A 19,599-nucleotide genomic window follows, 5' to 3' on the forward strand; every position below is an offset into this window, starting at 1 on the left:
TGAACCCTAACCCATTTATTTTTTTGCTGATGTGACACTTGTGGGGTGACGTGGCATCTAACGTGGATTTTTTTATGACGTGGCGGCTGACTTGGCTTTTTGATGACGTGGCAGCTGACTTGGTTTTTTATGACGTGGCAACTAACACGGCACTGGTCGGTGACGTGGCAGCTGATGCAACAAACTGGGTTAGGGTTGGGTTAGTTTGGGAATGATATCAGCCAATAAGTTGAAAGTTGAGAGTGGTGTGATACAAATCAAAAGTTGAGAGTGATATCGGCCAATTGATGAAAATTTGTATTATTTAAATCCAATATCCTAATAAATTTAGCTTTTAGAACATTTTTTTTTTAATTTGCACCTAATATTGTGTAAGATAAGGTAAGTGCGTATAGTTAATCAAGTTTATGTAGTCGTGAAGTTAATCAAAAGACTGAAGCATAATCATACGATGAGCTAAAGGAATTATGCTAAATTATTCATCATGTCAAAGATATCGACATGAAAGAAGAGTTAGTCCTCTTATATTCATCTTGATATAAAACGAAAATCAATCCAAAACTTACATTAATCACTAATCAGTTTATCATTGGTAAATGACACCTGTCCCGACCAAATAGGTATACCCCGTCGTGTTTAAATTAAACAAGTAATACATATTGTTTACAACTATAATCAAACAACATCACAAATAAACAATTGATTAAAGAAACAAGTCTTTCTCTAAACACCTTGGCTACAAAGTTTTCATGAAAAAAAAATTAGTTTTGAATGTACCAAACACATAATAATCCATTTCACCAAACCTCTAGTTCAATGTGCCTATACATCTAAATGTTAGGCCATCCTTTAAATTTAATGAAAGCACTCGTCACTTTCATCCGATCCATTCTTAACTCAAGTCGGTTAATTTCAAGTTCATCCATTTGGGAATAACCCAGTAGTGTTGGTGAGTTAGATAGAGTTTAGGGTAGGAGGAGGTCAGCGATTCAATCTCCATGGTGTGCAAGTTTAGACGTCCAAAAAAAAGTTGATTTCAAGTTCAACATTAATAACCTTTGTGTTCAATATGATTTGATAATCTTGTAGCCAAGATTGTTGGCTGGAATTTTTTAGTTGTTAGCGAGAGCAAATTTGCAACATGCATAACATTCATAAAATATATTATGTTTTCATATAAAAGACATAAAATTATAGGTTACACGAAAAAATCTATACTTAATCTTAACAAAAAAAAAACTTTTGTTTTGTCTAAACATTGGCAATCATTAAAAGAATAGCAAGACGCTAGACAAGAAAAACAATAGTTACGAATTACAAAAGAAGTATAAGAATAACACCACTCCAACCAAATAAAATTGCATAATTTTGATCTATTTTGATCCAGTTAAACGAAAGAAGAAAAAGAATCGACAAATTATATTATTTTTAATTTCGGTCTATTTTTACAGTGAGATTTGCTTGGATACAAAAAGTGTAGGGGGTATAAATAATCGACAAATTATCTCCATTTTCAATTTTAGAAGAAAAAGAAAGTCACAAAGATGTAGAAAAGTGGTTCCTTATATGTTCACACTGGTTATTATACATGCTTAAAACATTCTTAATAATTATTTAACATGGACTTAGATAGAATTTTTGACTTCTTCATCATATAACCCAATCTATATGTAAAACATATATTTTATTCTGTAACGAGTCGAGTCGAGCCGAGCTAGACCCAGCTCAAGCTCGGCTTGAACTCGATTTGAGCTGGCTCGGATCGAGCTCGAATTTCAAATCGAGCTAAGATTTGAGGCTTCAGCTCGACTCGATTAGAATTCGAACTAGCTCAGCTTGGCTTGATCTAGCTCGAACTAAGAAAGAACCGTAAAATTTATTACTTAAAAAGTCCGTAAGAATGAATTTATTCATAGACTAAGGGCCATAATTGCCATTTATTTTAACCATAAAGCTAAATATGCAAGTACAAATAGTTAATTCACATTGTACATTGTCTTTACCTTCTTTTATAGCGGAGATACTCCCTTAGTTTTTGTTTTCTAAGCGATGTGGGACAAAAAAATGAAGGATGTAAACCTTATCGAGCCAGCTCACGAGCCGAGCCAGACCAAGCTCGAGCTCGGCTCGTTTACAAACCGAGCCGAGTCGAGCTGGCTTGTTTACAACCGAGCCAATTTCGAGCCGAGTTTTCTTCGAGTGAGCTGCGAGCCACAAGTTTTTTGAACACCCCTAAGAGGGACATGATAACTAAACTAAATGTTATATCAACTATATATGTTATTAATCAGAAAAAAGGACATGATAACTGAAAGGGTATGGTCAAAAATGCCACACAAGTCATGTGTGCGCATGATCATATACACACTTAATTCCTAAAACACACAACTTATTTCAAGGTTCTCGTGCGGGATCCTCCTATGCACACGCAACCATGACAATTCATAAAGTACAACCAATACAAGTGGCAACAGCTTGCACCCAATCCGCATGTGCCATGCTCTGTCATAACCAATCCCCACAATGATCAATCGTGCAGGAACAAGCAGTACAAAAGGACAGTGACATGTAACTAATCAACGTGCACCATTCACCGCTCCATGATCTTCACTAACAGCTGATGACAAACGTGACAACAACTACGTTTGGCAAGTGACGTGTAACCAATCACGATGCTCCAGCATACCTCCACCGCTGCAGACACCACATGTCCAGTCAGAGAAGACAAAATAGATATTCCTTGATGGCGACGTCCGACCCATGAGCCCATCTTCTTCTCTAACCCTTCGACTATAAATACCAACCACTACCAAAGGTTTAAGAATCTAATTTCTCATACTCTCACACTTAACTCCTACGTCTCCTTCCCGTAACGAGCCCATGATATTTGTTTTGTAGATCACCCAGAGTTATATGATTTGATAACATTAATAACGAAAAAAAAAAGGTTGATTTCAAGTTCAACATTAATAACATTTGTGTTCAATATGATTTGATAATCTTGTAGCCAAGATTGTTGGCTGGAAATTTTTAGTTGTTTGATTATTAATCTCATAGTGTTAGCGAGAGCAAATTTGCAACATGCATAACATTCATAAAATATATTATGTTTTCATATAAAAGTTATAAAATTATAGGTTACAAGAAAAAATCTATACTTATTTTTAACAAAAAAAAAAAAAAAGAACTTTTTTTCTAGACATTGGCAATCATTAAAGAATAACAAGACGCTAGACAAGAGAAACAATAGTTACAAATTACAAAGGAAGTCGGAGAACAACACCACTCCGACCAAATAAAATTGCATAATTTTGATCTATTTTGATTCAGTTAAACGAACGAAGAAAAAGAATCGACAAATTATCTTCATTTTTAATTTCGATCTATTTTTAAGGTGAGTTTTGCTTGGATACAAAAGTGTAGGGGGTATTAATAATCGACAAATTGTCTCCATTTTCAATTTTTAGAAGAAAAAGGAACTCGCAAAGATGTAGAAAAGTGGTTCCTTAAGAAAAAGGAAGTCACAAAGATGTAGAAAAATGTTCACACTGATTATTATACATGCTTAAAACATTCTTAATAATTTTTTAACATGGACTTAGATAGAATTGTTGACTTCTTCATCATATAACCCAATCTATATGTAAAACATACATTTTATTCTGTGTTTTAAATATACGTATATTCTTCTTATTATATTATTTTGAATGTTTATATAATTTGTAAAATAACAAAGAGGGACATGATAACTAAACTAAATGTTATATCAACTATGTTATTAATCAGAAAAAAAGGAGATGATAACTGAAGGGGTATGTATGGTCAAAAATGCCACGCAAGTCATGTGCGCGGATCTTAAAATAACAACCTCTACCAAAGGTTTAATAATTTAATTCCTAAAATACTCAGCTTATTTCAAGGTTCTCGCGCGGGATCCTCCTACGCACGCGCAACCATGACAATTCATAAAGTACAACCAATACAAGTGGAAACAGCCTGCAGCCAATCCGCATGTGCCAGGCTCTGTCACAACCAATCGCCACAATGATCAATCGTGTAGGAACAAGCAGTACAAAAGGACAGTGACATGTAACCAATCAACGTGCACCATTCACCACCCTATGATCTTCACTAACAGCTGATGAAAAACGTGACAAGTACATTTGGCAGGTGACGTGTAACCAATCACGATGCTCCAGCATACCTCCACCACTGCAGACACTACATGTCCTGTCAGAGGAGACAAAATGGATATTCCTTGATAGCAACGCCCAACCCATAGCCCATCTTCTTCTCTAACCCTTCAACTATAAATAACAACCACTACCAAAGGTTTAATAATTTAATTTCTCATACTCTCACACCTAACACACACGCTTGTTTCTTTTATTTCTTAAAATAAGAATACTTATTCTCACGCCGGAAGGTGGTTACAAAGAGAACCCCCTACGTCTCCTTCTCGTAACGAGCCCATAATGTTTGTTTTGTAGATCACCCAAAGTTATATCAATTGAAGAATAACCATAAAAGTAAAGTTAACAAAATTGAATTAATTGAAATGGATCTGAAGGGACTATAATAACCATTTTTATAGTTACATTTCATTTAATGTTAAACCTGAAAATAATAATCACTAAATCTCAATTAATATTTAAAAATATAACATAACAATATAAACCTAGATTAGTTTTAAGGTTAAAAAATATATAATGTTGATAAAACAATATAAAACATACTTAGTTTGATATGATATATTCGTAAGATTTTAAAATAACAATATATTTAGCATAAAAACTGGAAGCTTAACAAAATTCAGAAACAAACAATAAAGTTTACTATGCATTCACACAGGTGGGCTTCACTTGTTGGGCTTCATGAGTTGGGCTACTTAATTGGGCTTGCTGACCTAGGTTCATAACATGATGTAAGGTTTCTCTTACTTGTGGTCCTGTGGATTTTGATTATGTATGGAGTTCATGCATTTGTAATATTATATTTTATGTATGGAGTTAATGTGATCCCTGGAGGAATATTTGATGTATTCTTGTTTAGATGCAACTATTGTTTCATCTTTTTGTTTATCTGTTATCTATTATATATGACGTATAATTTCATTTTTCGGCGACTCTAATTTTAAGCTGGTTAGTATTCTAGATCTGATTTGTTTATTTTTTATATTGTGACAATGTATCCGTGTGTGTATTTGTTGATTCTAATGTGATGCTATGGAAGAAAACTGGCGATTATACATTGATCGATTGAAGATGAAGATAGGTTGTATTGTTGACCTCGCTGGGTTCCCTACTGTAACTTAAAACGAATTGAAGGACATGAGGAAGAGATTGACATAGGTTCCCATAACAAATCCATGATGCAATTAAATGTGTGTTAAAAAGTAGGGGTGCTAAACGGGTCGTGTTCGCGGGTTGGTGGGTTCAACCCGAGTCCCGACCCGAACCCGAAAATTTTACACAAACCCTAACCCGACCCTAACCCGAAAATCGTATCATACATATGAACCCGAACACGATCCGAAGTTTCATGGGTTGACCCGAACACGACCCGTTTAACCCGAATTTTTTGATTTTTTTTCTGAAATTAATATACTAAAATTAAAATATACTTAAAAAACACAAATGTATATAATAATATCATATTTAAATTATAAAACATGTGTTAATTTCTTTTTTTAAGTTATAATCATGGCATAAAATACACACCCCATTTAAAATTATGGCATAAAACATATTGTAAAAAAATATAATATGATATAAATGTGTTAAACGGGTCAACCCGCCGACCGAACCAAGTTGACCCGAACCCGATCCGTCAACCTAAACGGGTTCACGGATTCAACCTGAAACTGACCCGGACCCATTTAGACTAAACCTAAACCCGCAAATTTAGTGTTAGATTCGTGTCGGGTTTTCAAATCGTATCAGAAATTCACACCCCTATTAAAAAGCTAAATTAATTAAGTAGTCAAACTTAAATTGTTTTTTTTTTTTTTTGGGAAATTACATGCAGGGAACAAAAGGTCACAATTGGATTCTAAAGCTATTTTAAGTGGGCTGAGATGAGACTAAATGGTCTTGGGCTGGCATTAAATTCGTTGTGTGTTGTGGCCTATAAAAGAAAGGAAAAGAGGCTGAATCTTGGGCTGGGAATTAATGCGCAACAGGCTACAAGGATAACTCACGTGTAAGTCTCAAACTCATCAAAACCTATTGCGATTCCGGTGATTCAAGGCCTGCCCACCAACTGTTCAATGAAATGTCTGACCAAGATTTGCGGTCAAGGTAATACTTAAATATGTTACAAAAATCAAAACCATAAAACCTTAACATGTTACAAAAAAAAGTTAGTACTTAAAGACGTTATTTTCAATAAACCACAAGAAGTATATGTGTAATTAACTCTAAAAGAATGATTGAATGCAAAATTGTTTTGTAGATGCTTATTTTGATTAATTTATTTTATTTTATTTTTTTGTACCTTTAGAGTAGTGATATTTCAACTAATAGTAATACAATTAAATGATTTCTGGTTATACATATCTCCGTGTTCACATTTCTCAAGTTTGTGTTATGTTCAGATTCATAAAAAAATTTATGGGTTTATATCAAAATCGACCCATCAACCTTCGAACACGTCCAATTTAACACCTGGTCGCCACGGGTGGGGTTGGGCATGATTTTTGGCTTTAGGCTTTTGGATGTTTATGTGAACCTCTTTTTGTATGTTGTAGTTTACACTTTGGACCAGTTTTAGAGGTTGGTTTTTCTCCTTGTTGTATCGCTTTCCCATAAACAAAACAAAAAAGAAAATCCAAATTGACTAAATTGGCATGATATGTATTTAAGTAATAAAAGTTCAACACTCATGTCTCAAAGTTATGTAACAAATGTGACATTTCTTTTTGCAACCTAGAATTGGCGCCAAAACAATGGAGGGAAAATAAATGGGACAAGTGTTTTAGTACCAAGGAAAGTGAGAAATTTCAAAAGCAAGTATTGGGTTTGGAACTTTGGATATGGGTCCACTCTTCCCCCTAAAAATCTCCAAAGTAGGCCCTTTTTTTACACCTTCAACTTTTTTGAATTCACTATTTCAACTTGTAGACTTTTAAGGTCATCACCAATTAGTCCTTGCATTTTTGTTTGCCCTTGGCTTTTTAGGACAATCATATCCGAGTGAACGAATAACTACCTTAAGCAAGGCTCGCTATTGGGCCGGCCAACCCATGTTGTCGCTAAAGGTCTGAATTTTCAAAAGACCTGAAAAGTTTATAAGCTTTTATATATGTGATAAATTATATATTTAGTATATGCATCTATTTATTATACGTAAAAAAGTTGGTAGTGGATTTGAAAAAACCATCTCAAGATAATATAGAGGTCTAAGATTTGACTCTAACACCAATATCTTGTTTTTTTAATTATTTCCTCTTGACCAAAATTTTGGGCCCCGATTTTTATGTCGCCTAGGGCCTAATCTGAAGTGATACATCTCACTAATTTCAGCATGAATGAACGTAGTTTAGTTCGTTATGATTTACATAAAACTAGTTAATATAGAACATATAAAACATTTACTAATCTTCCTTTATATGTTTTTCCTCTCTTTTGTGCTTCATAATGCATGCATGATCAAAAAAATACTACTAGGAACGATTAGTGATATAAACTTTTATTTATTTCAGTATAAAACGTATTTTATAATATAAAACATTAGATATGAAGAGTTATTTTGGACATTACTGAGTAAAATAGTATCGTTCAAACAACTCCATTACAAATAAGAGCTCTTGCTTACCAATCAAGTGGTAGATAAGAATCCGTAACCTAGTGGTTTAGTGGTGGTATAATGATTGTCCCTCACTAAATCCCCGCGAGTGTCAGGTTATGTTGTATGATATTTAGTAGGGCTGCAAACAAACTGAACGAACACGAACAAGACCTCGTTCGTGCTCGTTTGTTAAAAAATATATGTGTTAACGAACTGTTCATTAACATTTACCAAACATTATTTTATATTCGTGTTCGTTTGTTAAGGAAATGAACATGTTCATGTCCGTTTGTGTTTGTTTGTTAAGTTTAGGCAACGAACAAAAACGAACGTCGATGAACACAAATGAGCACAAACTAATGTTCATGAACACAAATGGAAAACGAACACAAACTAGCGTTCGTGAACAAAGTATATAAAACATTGGCATTTATTAAATAATTTATTTATCAGAATTGTGAAGTTTCTAAATAAAATATAAAAACTAAAAGAGTTAACTGCCATTTTCGTCCCTGTGGTTTGGTCACTTTGGCCATTTCAGTCCATTTTTCAAAAATGCGCCATTTTCCTCCCCGACGTTCTGGAAAGGTGCCATTTCAGTCCAAAAATCATAACCCAGTTAAGTCAGTTTGTAAATAAGGACTGATTGTGTAAATTTGTTAATAAAAGGACCATTTAAGTAAAATGTATAAATATTTATATAATTATAATCTTAACAAGGGTGCAGCAATCCCTATACCCCTTTTTCCTCTAAAACTTGTTCTTCTTCCTTAAAACTCTCTCTTCTTCCATTGAACCTGCAACACAAAAACCTCACCTCAGCCGACCAATCTCCGGCGACCTCCGCTCCTCTCCGATAGCTCCCGTTAAGCTCGTTAACGACCTATGAACCATTTCTCTTTCTCTGCTTAACATCACTCGTACACCGGAAAAGTCTACGGTAACCTTCATTCTTATCTTTCCGCTCGCCGTTCTCGAAGATCTTTCCTACCATCTTCTCACATCTTAAACCATCACTCTTCAGGTTAGTAAGAACCCTAAAACACTGCGATTCCAAGTGATGTTGAATGATGTCGTGATGTTGTTGATGATTCCAGAAAACTAGTTTTAATGGTAATAATGATTCATGTCGATGTCTTGGCAATGTGAGTTGAACAAGAGAGTGATTTAAAAACAATAATCTATTTACTTAAATAATCCACTAATGTGATAGTATGATGCCATGGTTGTGATGAAATGATATTTGGAGTTGTCCTGTGCACATAAATGCTTCTGTTCATGTTTTGATTAATGATAGAACCATGTGATAGTAGGATGCTGTGTTTTCATTTGAATGTACAACCTGGTCATGCATGTTTGTGATATTGTTAGGATGATGTTTATAAATAAGAATGATTTTTAGTGTTGGTAACCTTGTTAAGATGATTCTCTGTGCCATGTAACGTTGTTAGGGGAATTGATAAGATGAAGTCGGTTTATGTAACGTAATGATCCTCATGAAGGTGGTAAAAAGGTGGGGGCTTTCGGTGGTCGGGTGGTGAGGTGTGTCGGAGGTGAAAGGGGAGAGTGATTTGAGGTTTTTTATTGCAGAGGTGAAGGTAATGGAAGGCGGTGACGTGTGTCGGATGTGATTGGTTGTTTGCGGTGGTGAGAAGGTGACAGGTTGTGTTTAAACGGTGGTGAAAGTGTGTGTGGTCGCGGGCATGGCCGGAAAAAACGTGGCGGTGGTGACCGGTGTTAAAGAATCACCGGAGAAGATATAAGTGGGGTGGGGGATAAGTTTTTAATTTTAAATGTATATATATATAAGTGGGGCGGCTGGGGCCTACTTGTTTTAAATGATTATTTGAATTTTTTTAATTATATTATTTATATATACATTTTACTTAAATGGTCCTTTATGTTACAAATTTACACAATCAGTCCTTATTTACAAACCGACTTAACTGGGTTATGATTTTTGGACTGAAATGGCACCTTTCCAGAACGTCGGGGAGGAAAATGGCGCATTTTTGAAAAATGGACTAAAATGGCCAAAGTGACCAAACCACAGGGACGAAAATGGCAGTTAACTCAAACTAAAAACATTGATGAACTATCGAACACAAACAAACACGTTACCGAACGTTCACGGACATAAATGAACGAACATGGCCTCTGTTCACGTTTGTTCATTTAACTAAAAGAACGAAATTTCTCGTTTGTATTCGTTTGTTTAATAACCAAAAAACACAAACAAACTTCCTACCGAACAGTTTATCAAGCGTTTGGTTCGTTTGCAGCGTTAGTATTTAGGTGAAAAGCTTGTTGTTCAAAGATATAATGTGTCAAGTAAGGTATGAGGTTAGAATTGAGAAATATGAAAAGTGGGAGTGAAAAAGAGGAATAATAATAATAGTATAGGGTGGTTATGTTGTTATATTGAAGCATACTGTAAGTGTGTGCGGTCCAGCTGCATGCAGCGGATTCCAAATGAAAATTAAAATAAACAGAATTAAAAAAAAAAAAAAAAGAGCAGCTGCCTCCACAGTACCAAACACTTCACGTCTTCACTTGGGGAAAAAATAATATGTACGTATAGATATAGAGATATCATCTATACGTATGGAGAGAAAGAGAGAGAGAAAGGGACGGGTAATGTAAATTGCCCGGATAAGATCCGACAGCTGTGTGTATCTCTACTTATACCGACACGTGTCCTTCATCTTTTTTTTTTTTTTTCACACACTCTTTCACGGCTCACTCCCTTGGCTCCGCTTGGCTTGTGATATAGGCTCACATCCTTGGCTCCCTTAGCTTGTGATTTTTTTTTTCTATTTTTTCTGAATAATGCGAGGATTTATACCGGCAAATGAATCATTCTTTTGTCTATTAATTGTCTTTTAACATATTTTTTCTTTTTTTTTTTTAAACATCTATTTCCTTTACCTTTTATAATAATTGTTTTTTTTCTTTTTTTTAACGTATATTAATTTATCGATTAATTTGATACTTCTTTAATAAGTTACGTTTATAACTTTTTTTTTCTAAAAACTTAAGTACGTAGTTGTGCTTGATTTCTTTCCCTGACATTCCGTTATAAGTTTTGTTAAAACGAGGTTATATTCAAAATAAAGTATTTATTTGGTATTATAAAACGGTACAATGATAAACTAAATCGTTCTAATTGTTTGATTTTCTAAACAACATGCTTTATTTTTAAATCACGTTTGTTTTACATTTTATTTGCTCGGTTTCGCCGCAACGCACGATATAAAAAACAAGTTTATATTCAAATTCATTGCTTATATTATATTGATAATGATAATGGGGTGTTATATTAAATACTTGTTTTGTTTAACATTAAAAGTATCATATCAGCATCTAATTTATGTATGAACGTCATTCTCCATTATATATGTAGTATATATTTGATCAAGGTCGTTTATGAGAATTCATTTACTTTGTTTGAGCTTGTAAAAATGTGTCTTTATGTCTTAACAATAAACAATGCAATTACGAAAATGATAAAATCGTAGCATTCAAATGAGTTACATACCGTAATAAGCTAATAGCTAACCAAACTAGTATTAGGCTCACTAAACCTAATGTTTTTTTAATCAAACTAGTATTGAGCTCACTAAAGCTAATGTATGGGCTAACTTCTAAACCATAAAAGATTTGTAAATGAGCCTATATTGGAATTTATATGGGTATGCTATTTAAAGAAAATTAACATAAACATATCGGATTTAAAAAAACGTCTGCCCCTCGAAATCACGAGTCCTGTGCGGTGATTTTACTCGCACACCATAAAGGCAACCCATGTGTTTTACCTAGGCTCCTGTAGGTACCCCTCTACCATATTTGTACAAATAGCTAGGTTATCTTATATTGTACTGAGAATTTGGTCTAGTACTGGTTTGCCCTTCCTAGTGGAGATGCGGGTTCGCTTCCCGTTTGGGCCATTTTCAAGGGAAATCTAAGTAAAGGGACGAATCAGAGCTTTAATCTCGGGTTCAAACCTGATAGGGGGCGATGATTTACGGATTTCAACCGGTTCACGCGCATCGGGCTCGGTCTCATGGCGGTCTAGGAGTCGATCTTTGACATAGCCTCGAGCAAGGTGAGTTTACACGTGTGATTTTTTGCCGTTTAAAAAAAGCTAGGTTATCTTAGGCTCTGATCGTGATGGAGGAAAAATAGGACTATTTTGACGGGCTGGCATGAGCAAATCAGTAAAAATATTAAAGTTTTTGTAAGAAAAGAATGTCAAATATTAGGGAGAATAAATTTATATTTTATTAGAATAATATTAAAATTAATAGGGCGAAAGTTACTACTATAGAATGGGAGAATTGGTGTATTTGTATAGGTAATCTAAAATTGTAATATGGATGTTTTGAATAGTATATGTAACTGTACACCCCCTTAATAAAATATTTCTTTCTAAAAAATAAAAAAGTTGATAATATTTTTCATGTATTATTTAAAAAGTTGTTTGACTTATCATAAAAATCTAGATGTGTGGTTGAAAGGACCTTGAGTCATGAGTCGCTACGATCCAACAGTATTGTCCTTAAACAACATCGTCAAGCCTTTTGTCCCCAACTATTATTTGACCTCTATATAAAAGAGTCGAATTTTCAAATCTTGTTTGGATTCGGTATCGGCGAGAGTGGTACTATTTGACCTCTGTAATTAAGTATGTTATTTTTAGTTATAATAACGTTGGACTTTATTATTATTAGAACCCTAGTGTTTACTGCACCACCAAACCTTAAGATTCGGTTGGTATCGGCGAGAATTCGGTTGGTATCGATTTTGATTGCTACAGTACCAATACTTGATATAGCAACCGAAAAGAGAAAAAATAAAGTCGTAGTTACGTCCAAAAGGATATTGACACGTGTTTGATCGAAAATTGTAAATAATGAATATCGGTACCAATGTTCGGTTAGAATCAGTTCGATTCGTCAAGATACCGTCGCGTCAGAAAAAAATATTTTAGCACAACCACGTATTTAGTTTTTTTTTTTTAAATTAACAAATGAAAGTAATTAATTATTAAAGATAAACCAAATTAAAGAAAAATTGTATAATAACTAATTATTAATTAAGTTCATATAACAATTATTAATAAGCATAATTGCATTACAAATCTAATTCATGACATACCAAGAAATTCATTTTCATTTACTTTAAGTAAAAGTTATATTTAGATGATACAGAATAATAAAAAAAAAATAATCTTATTACAGTGTTACTAATTAATATAGGTCAATTTTTGTGATAGAATTAAAGCAGTTGTACGAACTGTCATATGAAGATAAAAATACATCAAATTTATACAAATTATATAATTATATCGTTTTTATTGTACAGCACCGTGTAATACACATATTTATAACCGAGTAACCAAATATTTGAGTTCATATTCGTATAAGAAAAAATATAAATCAACCTCTATGTTTTGTCATGTCTAACTTTAACTTTTTTAGCGTGAGTGCATGCACAAACACGTGTGTTGTATATATAATTCGGTATATAAAGAATTCTCTATCTTGGTGTTGAGTTTTCCGGTTGTGGTGCATTTGAACAATCTTTAATGAAGTATATTTCTAACTTAATAATAGAGTTATTTCATTAATATTATAAATTAGTCATGACAATAGAAAGAAGTTTACTTCACCTTCACCGTATTTGAAAAAAAAAAATCATATAATTATATATTATAATTTTGTAACAGTAGTTGGCTTTATAGGTTATACTTTATGCTTCATTGACGTGTTGTGCATTAGAGTGTTGTATACAACAACTCATAGTTATGTATTGTACCACATGTTAAAGCACATGATACATCATCCTCTTGATGCAGCTTTTCTTAATTGGTTGTTAAAGATTAAATATAACTACAAAGAAAAAAAAAAAAGAAAATATCAAGAACTTACGATCTTATGGGCATGTTGCTTGATAAGTTCTTGATTTATTCAACACTTTATTCATGACGCCTAATCTTAACTCTTTTTTTTTTTTTGATATTATTTCTCCTTTTTGTTTTGTTTAGACATTCATTATTATGATTTTCGGTTTCGATAACTTTCATTTATATTGTAACATATACATACCAAACAACTTTTATATAGTTAAACCTACTACCTTTATAATAAACCTTTTTATTTTGTAATACATTAATCCTGCTCTATCTCTACCATGCAAGAGAATTTCTACTAGTTTATAACAAAAATGTTTGTTTTAATCGATCGATAAACGTTACTTGATATTGATAATATTGATTTATCCAACAGAGACCAAAGGTGTACAAAATCCGGGTTAACCGATCCGTTTTTTATAGTTTGGTCTCAAATTGGTTTGCGCCCAGGGGCATAGGTACATAGAGACGTACGTGTTCGTACCAAAAACAGATTTAGTGTTATATATACGTGTATTTCGACATCGAAACCGTAGAAAAAGCCGAAATTTAGTGATAAGACAATCGATTGTTCGTCCCTTAAAAATCTTCGACCCCGTAGAAAAAAATGCCGGCTACGCCACTGTTTGCACCCAAACTGATTCGGATTAAGAACCGGTTTTAGGGTTGAAACCCCAACCCCCACCGAAACCGATTTGAGTTGGGTTCAAAACCGTTTTTAACGTTTAAACCAGCCTTTTTAATCAGTTTTGAGCTCAAATCGGTTTGTATTGGAACCAATTCTCAACACAAAAATCTCAAACCTGGTCAAGTTAGACCCAACCCAGTTTTTTACCAGGACCGGGTCAGTTTCCGGGTCACCGGGCCCAACCCGGTTTTTTATACACCCTAGAGACTAGCGTGAGTCTTTTCAAACAGAGCCCAATAAAGAGATTCATAACATCTAGATGGGTCAAGTCACATCAAATCAAGTCGGGTAGATTCAGTGGAATCTGGGTACCCTGCAAAACTTACATTTCAAATTTTCAAACCAACAACAAGACAAAAAAAAGCCGAGCCCAGCCGAGCCAATCCAAGCCAAGCCAAAAGAACGAAACCGGTAATAACCGGTAACCGGTAAACCCAAAAGCAAGATTGTGTGTGATTGACCGTACACAGTGTGCGTGTGTCTTATTCATTTGCAGGTCGTTTCCAATGGCAGTTGGTAAGCATTTAGTGTGTGTGTATGTATGTATGTATCTATACACTCTGTTTTCTCTCTCTCTCTGTGTGCTCTGTTCATTCCAACAAGAACCAATCTTGATTGATCAATAATTTCACAACATTTCTCTTCCACAATATCCAATTCTGCATCCTTTTCAAGCTCTTGATTTGTTGGAATTCAGTCTTGTTATGAGGTAATTTGTACGGATTACTATCTGCTCTGTTTTCAATGCACTTTAGATTAATTATTATTATTATTGTTAGTTTTTTTTTTTTTTTTTTTTTTTTTTTTTTTTTTTTTTTTTTTTTTGGGATTTAGTTGAACTTCATATGATTGCATACATGAATACTTTCTGATCTGAGTGTGATTCATTTGGGGATTTTCATCAATTTATTTAGTTTAATTTGTATAAAATTTGTATAAAATGAGCTGAATTTTTAATTTTTTATTAAAGATCACAGTGGGAAAATTGGGATTTAAAATCCTACAAAAATCCAATTTGAATATATTATATTTTATTGTATTATATTGTATTGTTATTGAATTGTATATCTATTTGTTTGCTTCATTTATTGTTTTCAAATTGAATCCGTGAAGGATGACTTTGTGGGTCATTTAGCATTCAACATTCTATGTAAAGTTTCGTGTCAGATTTTAAAGATTCAATTTTTACAAGAACCCAGATAGATAAGAACCATTTCTCTCTCTCTCTCTCTCTCTCTCTCTCTCTCTCTCATCATTTCAAATTGGATTTCACAAAAAGGGTCTAAATTCTTGGTGGGTATGTATAAATCTTTAAATCCCATATGCAGTTGCATCAAGATTTGCAAGATTTAACAAAAAGTTTGAATCTTGAGTTTATAATTGTAATCTTTAATGGTTTCTTTGATCAGGAGGAATAATCCCATATGTAGTTATATCAAGAATTGTGATATTCAACTTAAAGTTTGAAACTTGAGTTGATATTCAGAAAGGGGTAGTGGCGCAGCAGCTTGTTGCTCGCTTACCTGCGATATTGACGTAACTCGGCCAGTTCATATATATAATTAATTAATATTAAAAAAAAAATAATTGTAATCTTTAATGGTGTTTTTGATCAATTTTTATTTTTTTGGGTACATTCAGCTCAATGTTATGGATTAGATAAGAGAACTGGATAGAGATAGAGATAGAGATAAAGATAAAGATTTTTACAAGTGTTGGAAATTACGCGGAATGTTAGAACCCGAGCTATATTCTTCTAGAGTTTTCTCCCCTTTTCGCGAAGAAAGTGGGGACGAAGAGCTTTCTGTTCTTCCTAGGCATACTAAAGTAATTGTGACTGGGAATAACCGAACAAAATCGGTTTTGGTGGGTCTTCAAGGCGTTGTCAAGAAGGCTGTTGGTCTTGGTGGCTGGCATTGGCTGGTATTGCCTTATTCTTCCTTTTGCTTTTACTTCAATTTCATACACCTTTTGTTACTTTGAATCTTTTAGTCACACTAATTAAGGAGAAAAAAGGGGGAAATAGCATGCCAACATGATTAAAATTGTGCATGATGGGACCATCACATTTCAATTTTTAGTTTTGATAATGTGGTTACTAGTAGTGGTGATAGTAGATGTAATTTAATGTAGTGTCATGAAAGTGAAATGCTTTTTTTTTTTTTTAAAGTAAAATGTCGTTTTTGTCCCAGAGGTTTGGTCAGTTTTGCGACTTTCGTTCAAAGGTTTGTTTTTTCGCATCTGAATCCAAAAGGTTTGAAATCTTGCCGTTTTTATCCGCCTCGTTAACTCCATCCATTTTTCTATGTTAAGTTAAGGGCATTTCTGTCTTTTTTGTTAGCTTAAAGTGTTTTGATTTCTTGTACATTATTCTAAATGCTTGTACATAAAGTGAAAAAGACCGAATTACCCTTTAAGTTAACAAAAAGACGAAAATATCCCTGAATTAACGGAAAAAAATTGATGGAGTTAACGAGCCGGATGAAAATAACAAGATTTCAAACCTTTTGGATCCAGATGTGAAAAAACAAACCTTTGGTCGAAAGTCGCAAAACTAACCAAACCTCAGGGACAAACGTGGCAATTTACTCTTTTTTTTTTTTTTTTTTTTTTAAGATTTTGGGTTGTATGTTTCATTATCTACTTTCATAAATAGGGTGGAAAAATTGCAACCTTTCTTGTTCTGGTTTCCAGCTAAAATGACATATTTACCCTTCTTCAACAAATAATTGTTTGTATTGATAAAGATTATTCAATTTTTAACAAGATTTTCTATTATGAGGTGACAAAAGATTGCAACTTTTCTTCTTTTGGCAAAACTTGAAGCTTAAATTTCTTATTTGCTCATTGTATTTATTAAGTTTTTGTCCACAAGATACCTCTAGTTTTATTAAATTTCAAAACTATTTTGCGTGTTTGACCGATAGCTAGTCCAACTTTGACTAGGTTCTGAAAAATGGCGTCGAAGTGAAGCTGCAAAGGAATGCTTTGAGTGTTCTTGAACCACCAACTGGTAATGAAGAAGACGACGAGTATGAATTTGATATTTCAAGCAGCGGCTCCGATGTTAATGAGTTCCGTAAGACATCTAGCTTGGTTATGACTTCAATTCCTCGAAACATTTCGTTTTAAAACCGTTGTAAATTTTTAGTTGTTTTTTTTTTCCCTTTATTTGCAGCCACTGCTACAGAGTTTAATAAGCTAAACAAGCCCAAAGTTCGCTATGCAAGACCGTGGGGTCCATCTCCATCGATGAAGTCTGCTAACCGTAATGGTTACGCTCAATCCAATATGCACACATGTTATCCTGTAAGTTGACTTTTGGTCAAAATATGCATGTTTGTATTTTGTAGAGTAAAGTACACGGATGGTCCTTGTGGTTAACCAAAATTTTGGATTTGGTCCCTAGCTTTTCAAAAGTACACAGATGGTCCCTATGGTTTGCACTTGGTAATGTATTTAGTCCTCAACTTTTGCCAAAGGTACACAGATGGTCCCTGTGGTTTGCACTTTGTTTAGTCACTAAACGTAGTGACTAAATGCGTTACAAAGTGCATACCACAGGGATCATTCATGTACTTTTGACAAACGTTGGGGACTAATTGCGTTACAAAGTACAAACCACAAGGACCATCGGTGTACTTTAAAAAAGCTGGGGACTAAATCCAAAATTTTGGTTAACCAGAGGGACCAACCGTGTACTTTACTCTATTTTGTAACATCAAATTCAATGTGATGAGCATATGATCCGAGTTGTTTTTTTTTCGTATGCTTTTCATGCGGATGAACAGAAAGTGAACTTCTCGAAGCTAGGAACCAACACGCTTTGGCGGTATTACAGTACCTTTAACCTCGTGAGTCGCGCATATAAAACCATCTACACCATGTTTTTCTTGCTTACCATAAATTAATTTATTTTTTTTCTTTTAGGGAAATATTCACTCTAATCCAACAAAGGAACAACTCGTTAATGCGGTCCACAAACATTTTGCTTCGCAGGTTCCATTCTCTACCTCTTTTGTTGTTTTCGAATTTATGGGTCGGCCCATTTTGACCCGTTATCCAATGTTTCTTTGCCACAGAAAGTAAGTGAAATGGAAGCGATAATGGAGTTCATCAATGCAGCCAAGAGGCGAAAATCTGGAAGAAGCCATAGGGATCGAAGCTGATAAGAGGATTTTGATCTTGATCTGGAAGTTGTGTGCGCGCGTGCGTGTTGTTTGTGTATACATACTACTATTATCCTAACCGATTAGCGCAACTCTTAATTGTAGATGACTCAACCGGAGATAGAAAAAGCCCGTTTCTTGGCTTTTAAGATACTTTCTCCTGCATCTTTAACCGTGTAATATCAAGCCGACTTCTGGTGTTAATCGTTTCTCATTGCCGCCATCACCATCGATCCGTATAAATGTGTTTTAATCTTTGCAAAATTTTATAATTATACTTGAAGAGTTTAAATATTGGAGGCATTTAATCATTTTATGTATTAAAAAAAGTTTATCTTATATCTTTTCATTGTACAATATGGGGATGGGGAGGACCACTTGTCCCCCAAGCCTCCATACAATTAATGGAAACTATGATATAAATGGAAATAATTTAATGAGTTTAAAAAAAAGGAAAGTGTGGTGGTGAGTTACCCAACTGAAAGAGACTTTAGAAGCACACAAAACTTAAATCAACTTTGGTGATATCTATACCTAACAAACACAGTGTAATTGGTTACGTCACGTGTTACAATTATGTGAGTCTGATTTTTTTTCTTGCTTCTCTTATTTCATCCTCTCGTATTCTATTTTTTAATTTAAGATCTCAAAATATCGTTCAGAAAGAGTTCGTCATGTTTTCGACCCATATGAAATAGTTAGCTTCAATCTCCCCCTTATCTTAGCAATGGATATGTTGTTTTGTAGTTGAGGAGCTTAGGGGACTCGGGCTCGTGCGTGATACTATAACGGCCACCGGTTTTCCACGCGTTATTCCCACCGCCGGCATAAAGTTCCACGCGTGATACATTAACGCAATTCCATTTTCGTTATCTTTATCACGCGTTAATGTTTTGTTTTGGAGGGTATTTGTCGGTTGGGGGGAAATTGTTGAGTGTGGTGGTGAGTGATGGAAAAATGGTCGATGATATGACGGAACTTGATTGGTGCTTGTGAGTGATAAATTCTATCACTAGTGAACCACCCCCTCCCCTTAGCGCTGC

The 19,599-nt window shown here is 34.2% G+C and overlaps 1 protein-coding gene across 1 annotated transcript; it reads left to right on the plus strand.

Moving 5' to 3' along the window:
• The first annotated feature begins 14,876 nt into the window (after positions 1-14,876).
• LOC110864413 lies at positions 14,877-18,765 on the plus strand. The gene is made up of 7 exons (XM_022113469.2): positions 14,877-15,096; positions 16,029-16,310; positions 17,334-17,466; positions 17,566-17,696; positions 18,179-18,241; positions 18,318-18,386; positions 18,470-18,765. Exons 2-7 carry the CDS (start codon positions 16,119-16,121, stop codon positions 18,554-18,556), a joined length of 675 nt encoding a protein of 224 aa, XP_021969161.1. The 5' UTR covers positions 14,877-15,096; positions 16,029-16,118; the 3' UTR covers positions 18,557-18,765.
• Positions 18,766-19,599: the final 834 nt, after the last annotated feature.

This window comes from Helianthus annuus, chromosome 6 (assembly GCF_002127325.2).
Source record: "Helianthus annuus cultivar XRQ/B chromosome 6, HanXRQr2.0-SUNRISE, whole genome shotgun sequence".
In the NCBI taxonomy this organism is placed as follows: Eukaryota; Viridiplantae; Streptophyta; class Magnoliopsida; order Asterales; family Asteraceae; genus Helianthus; species Helianthus annuus.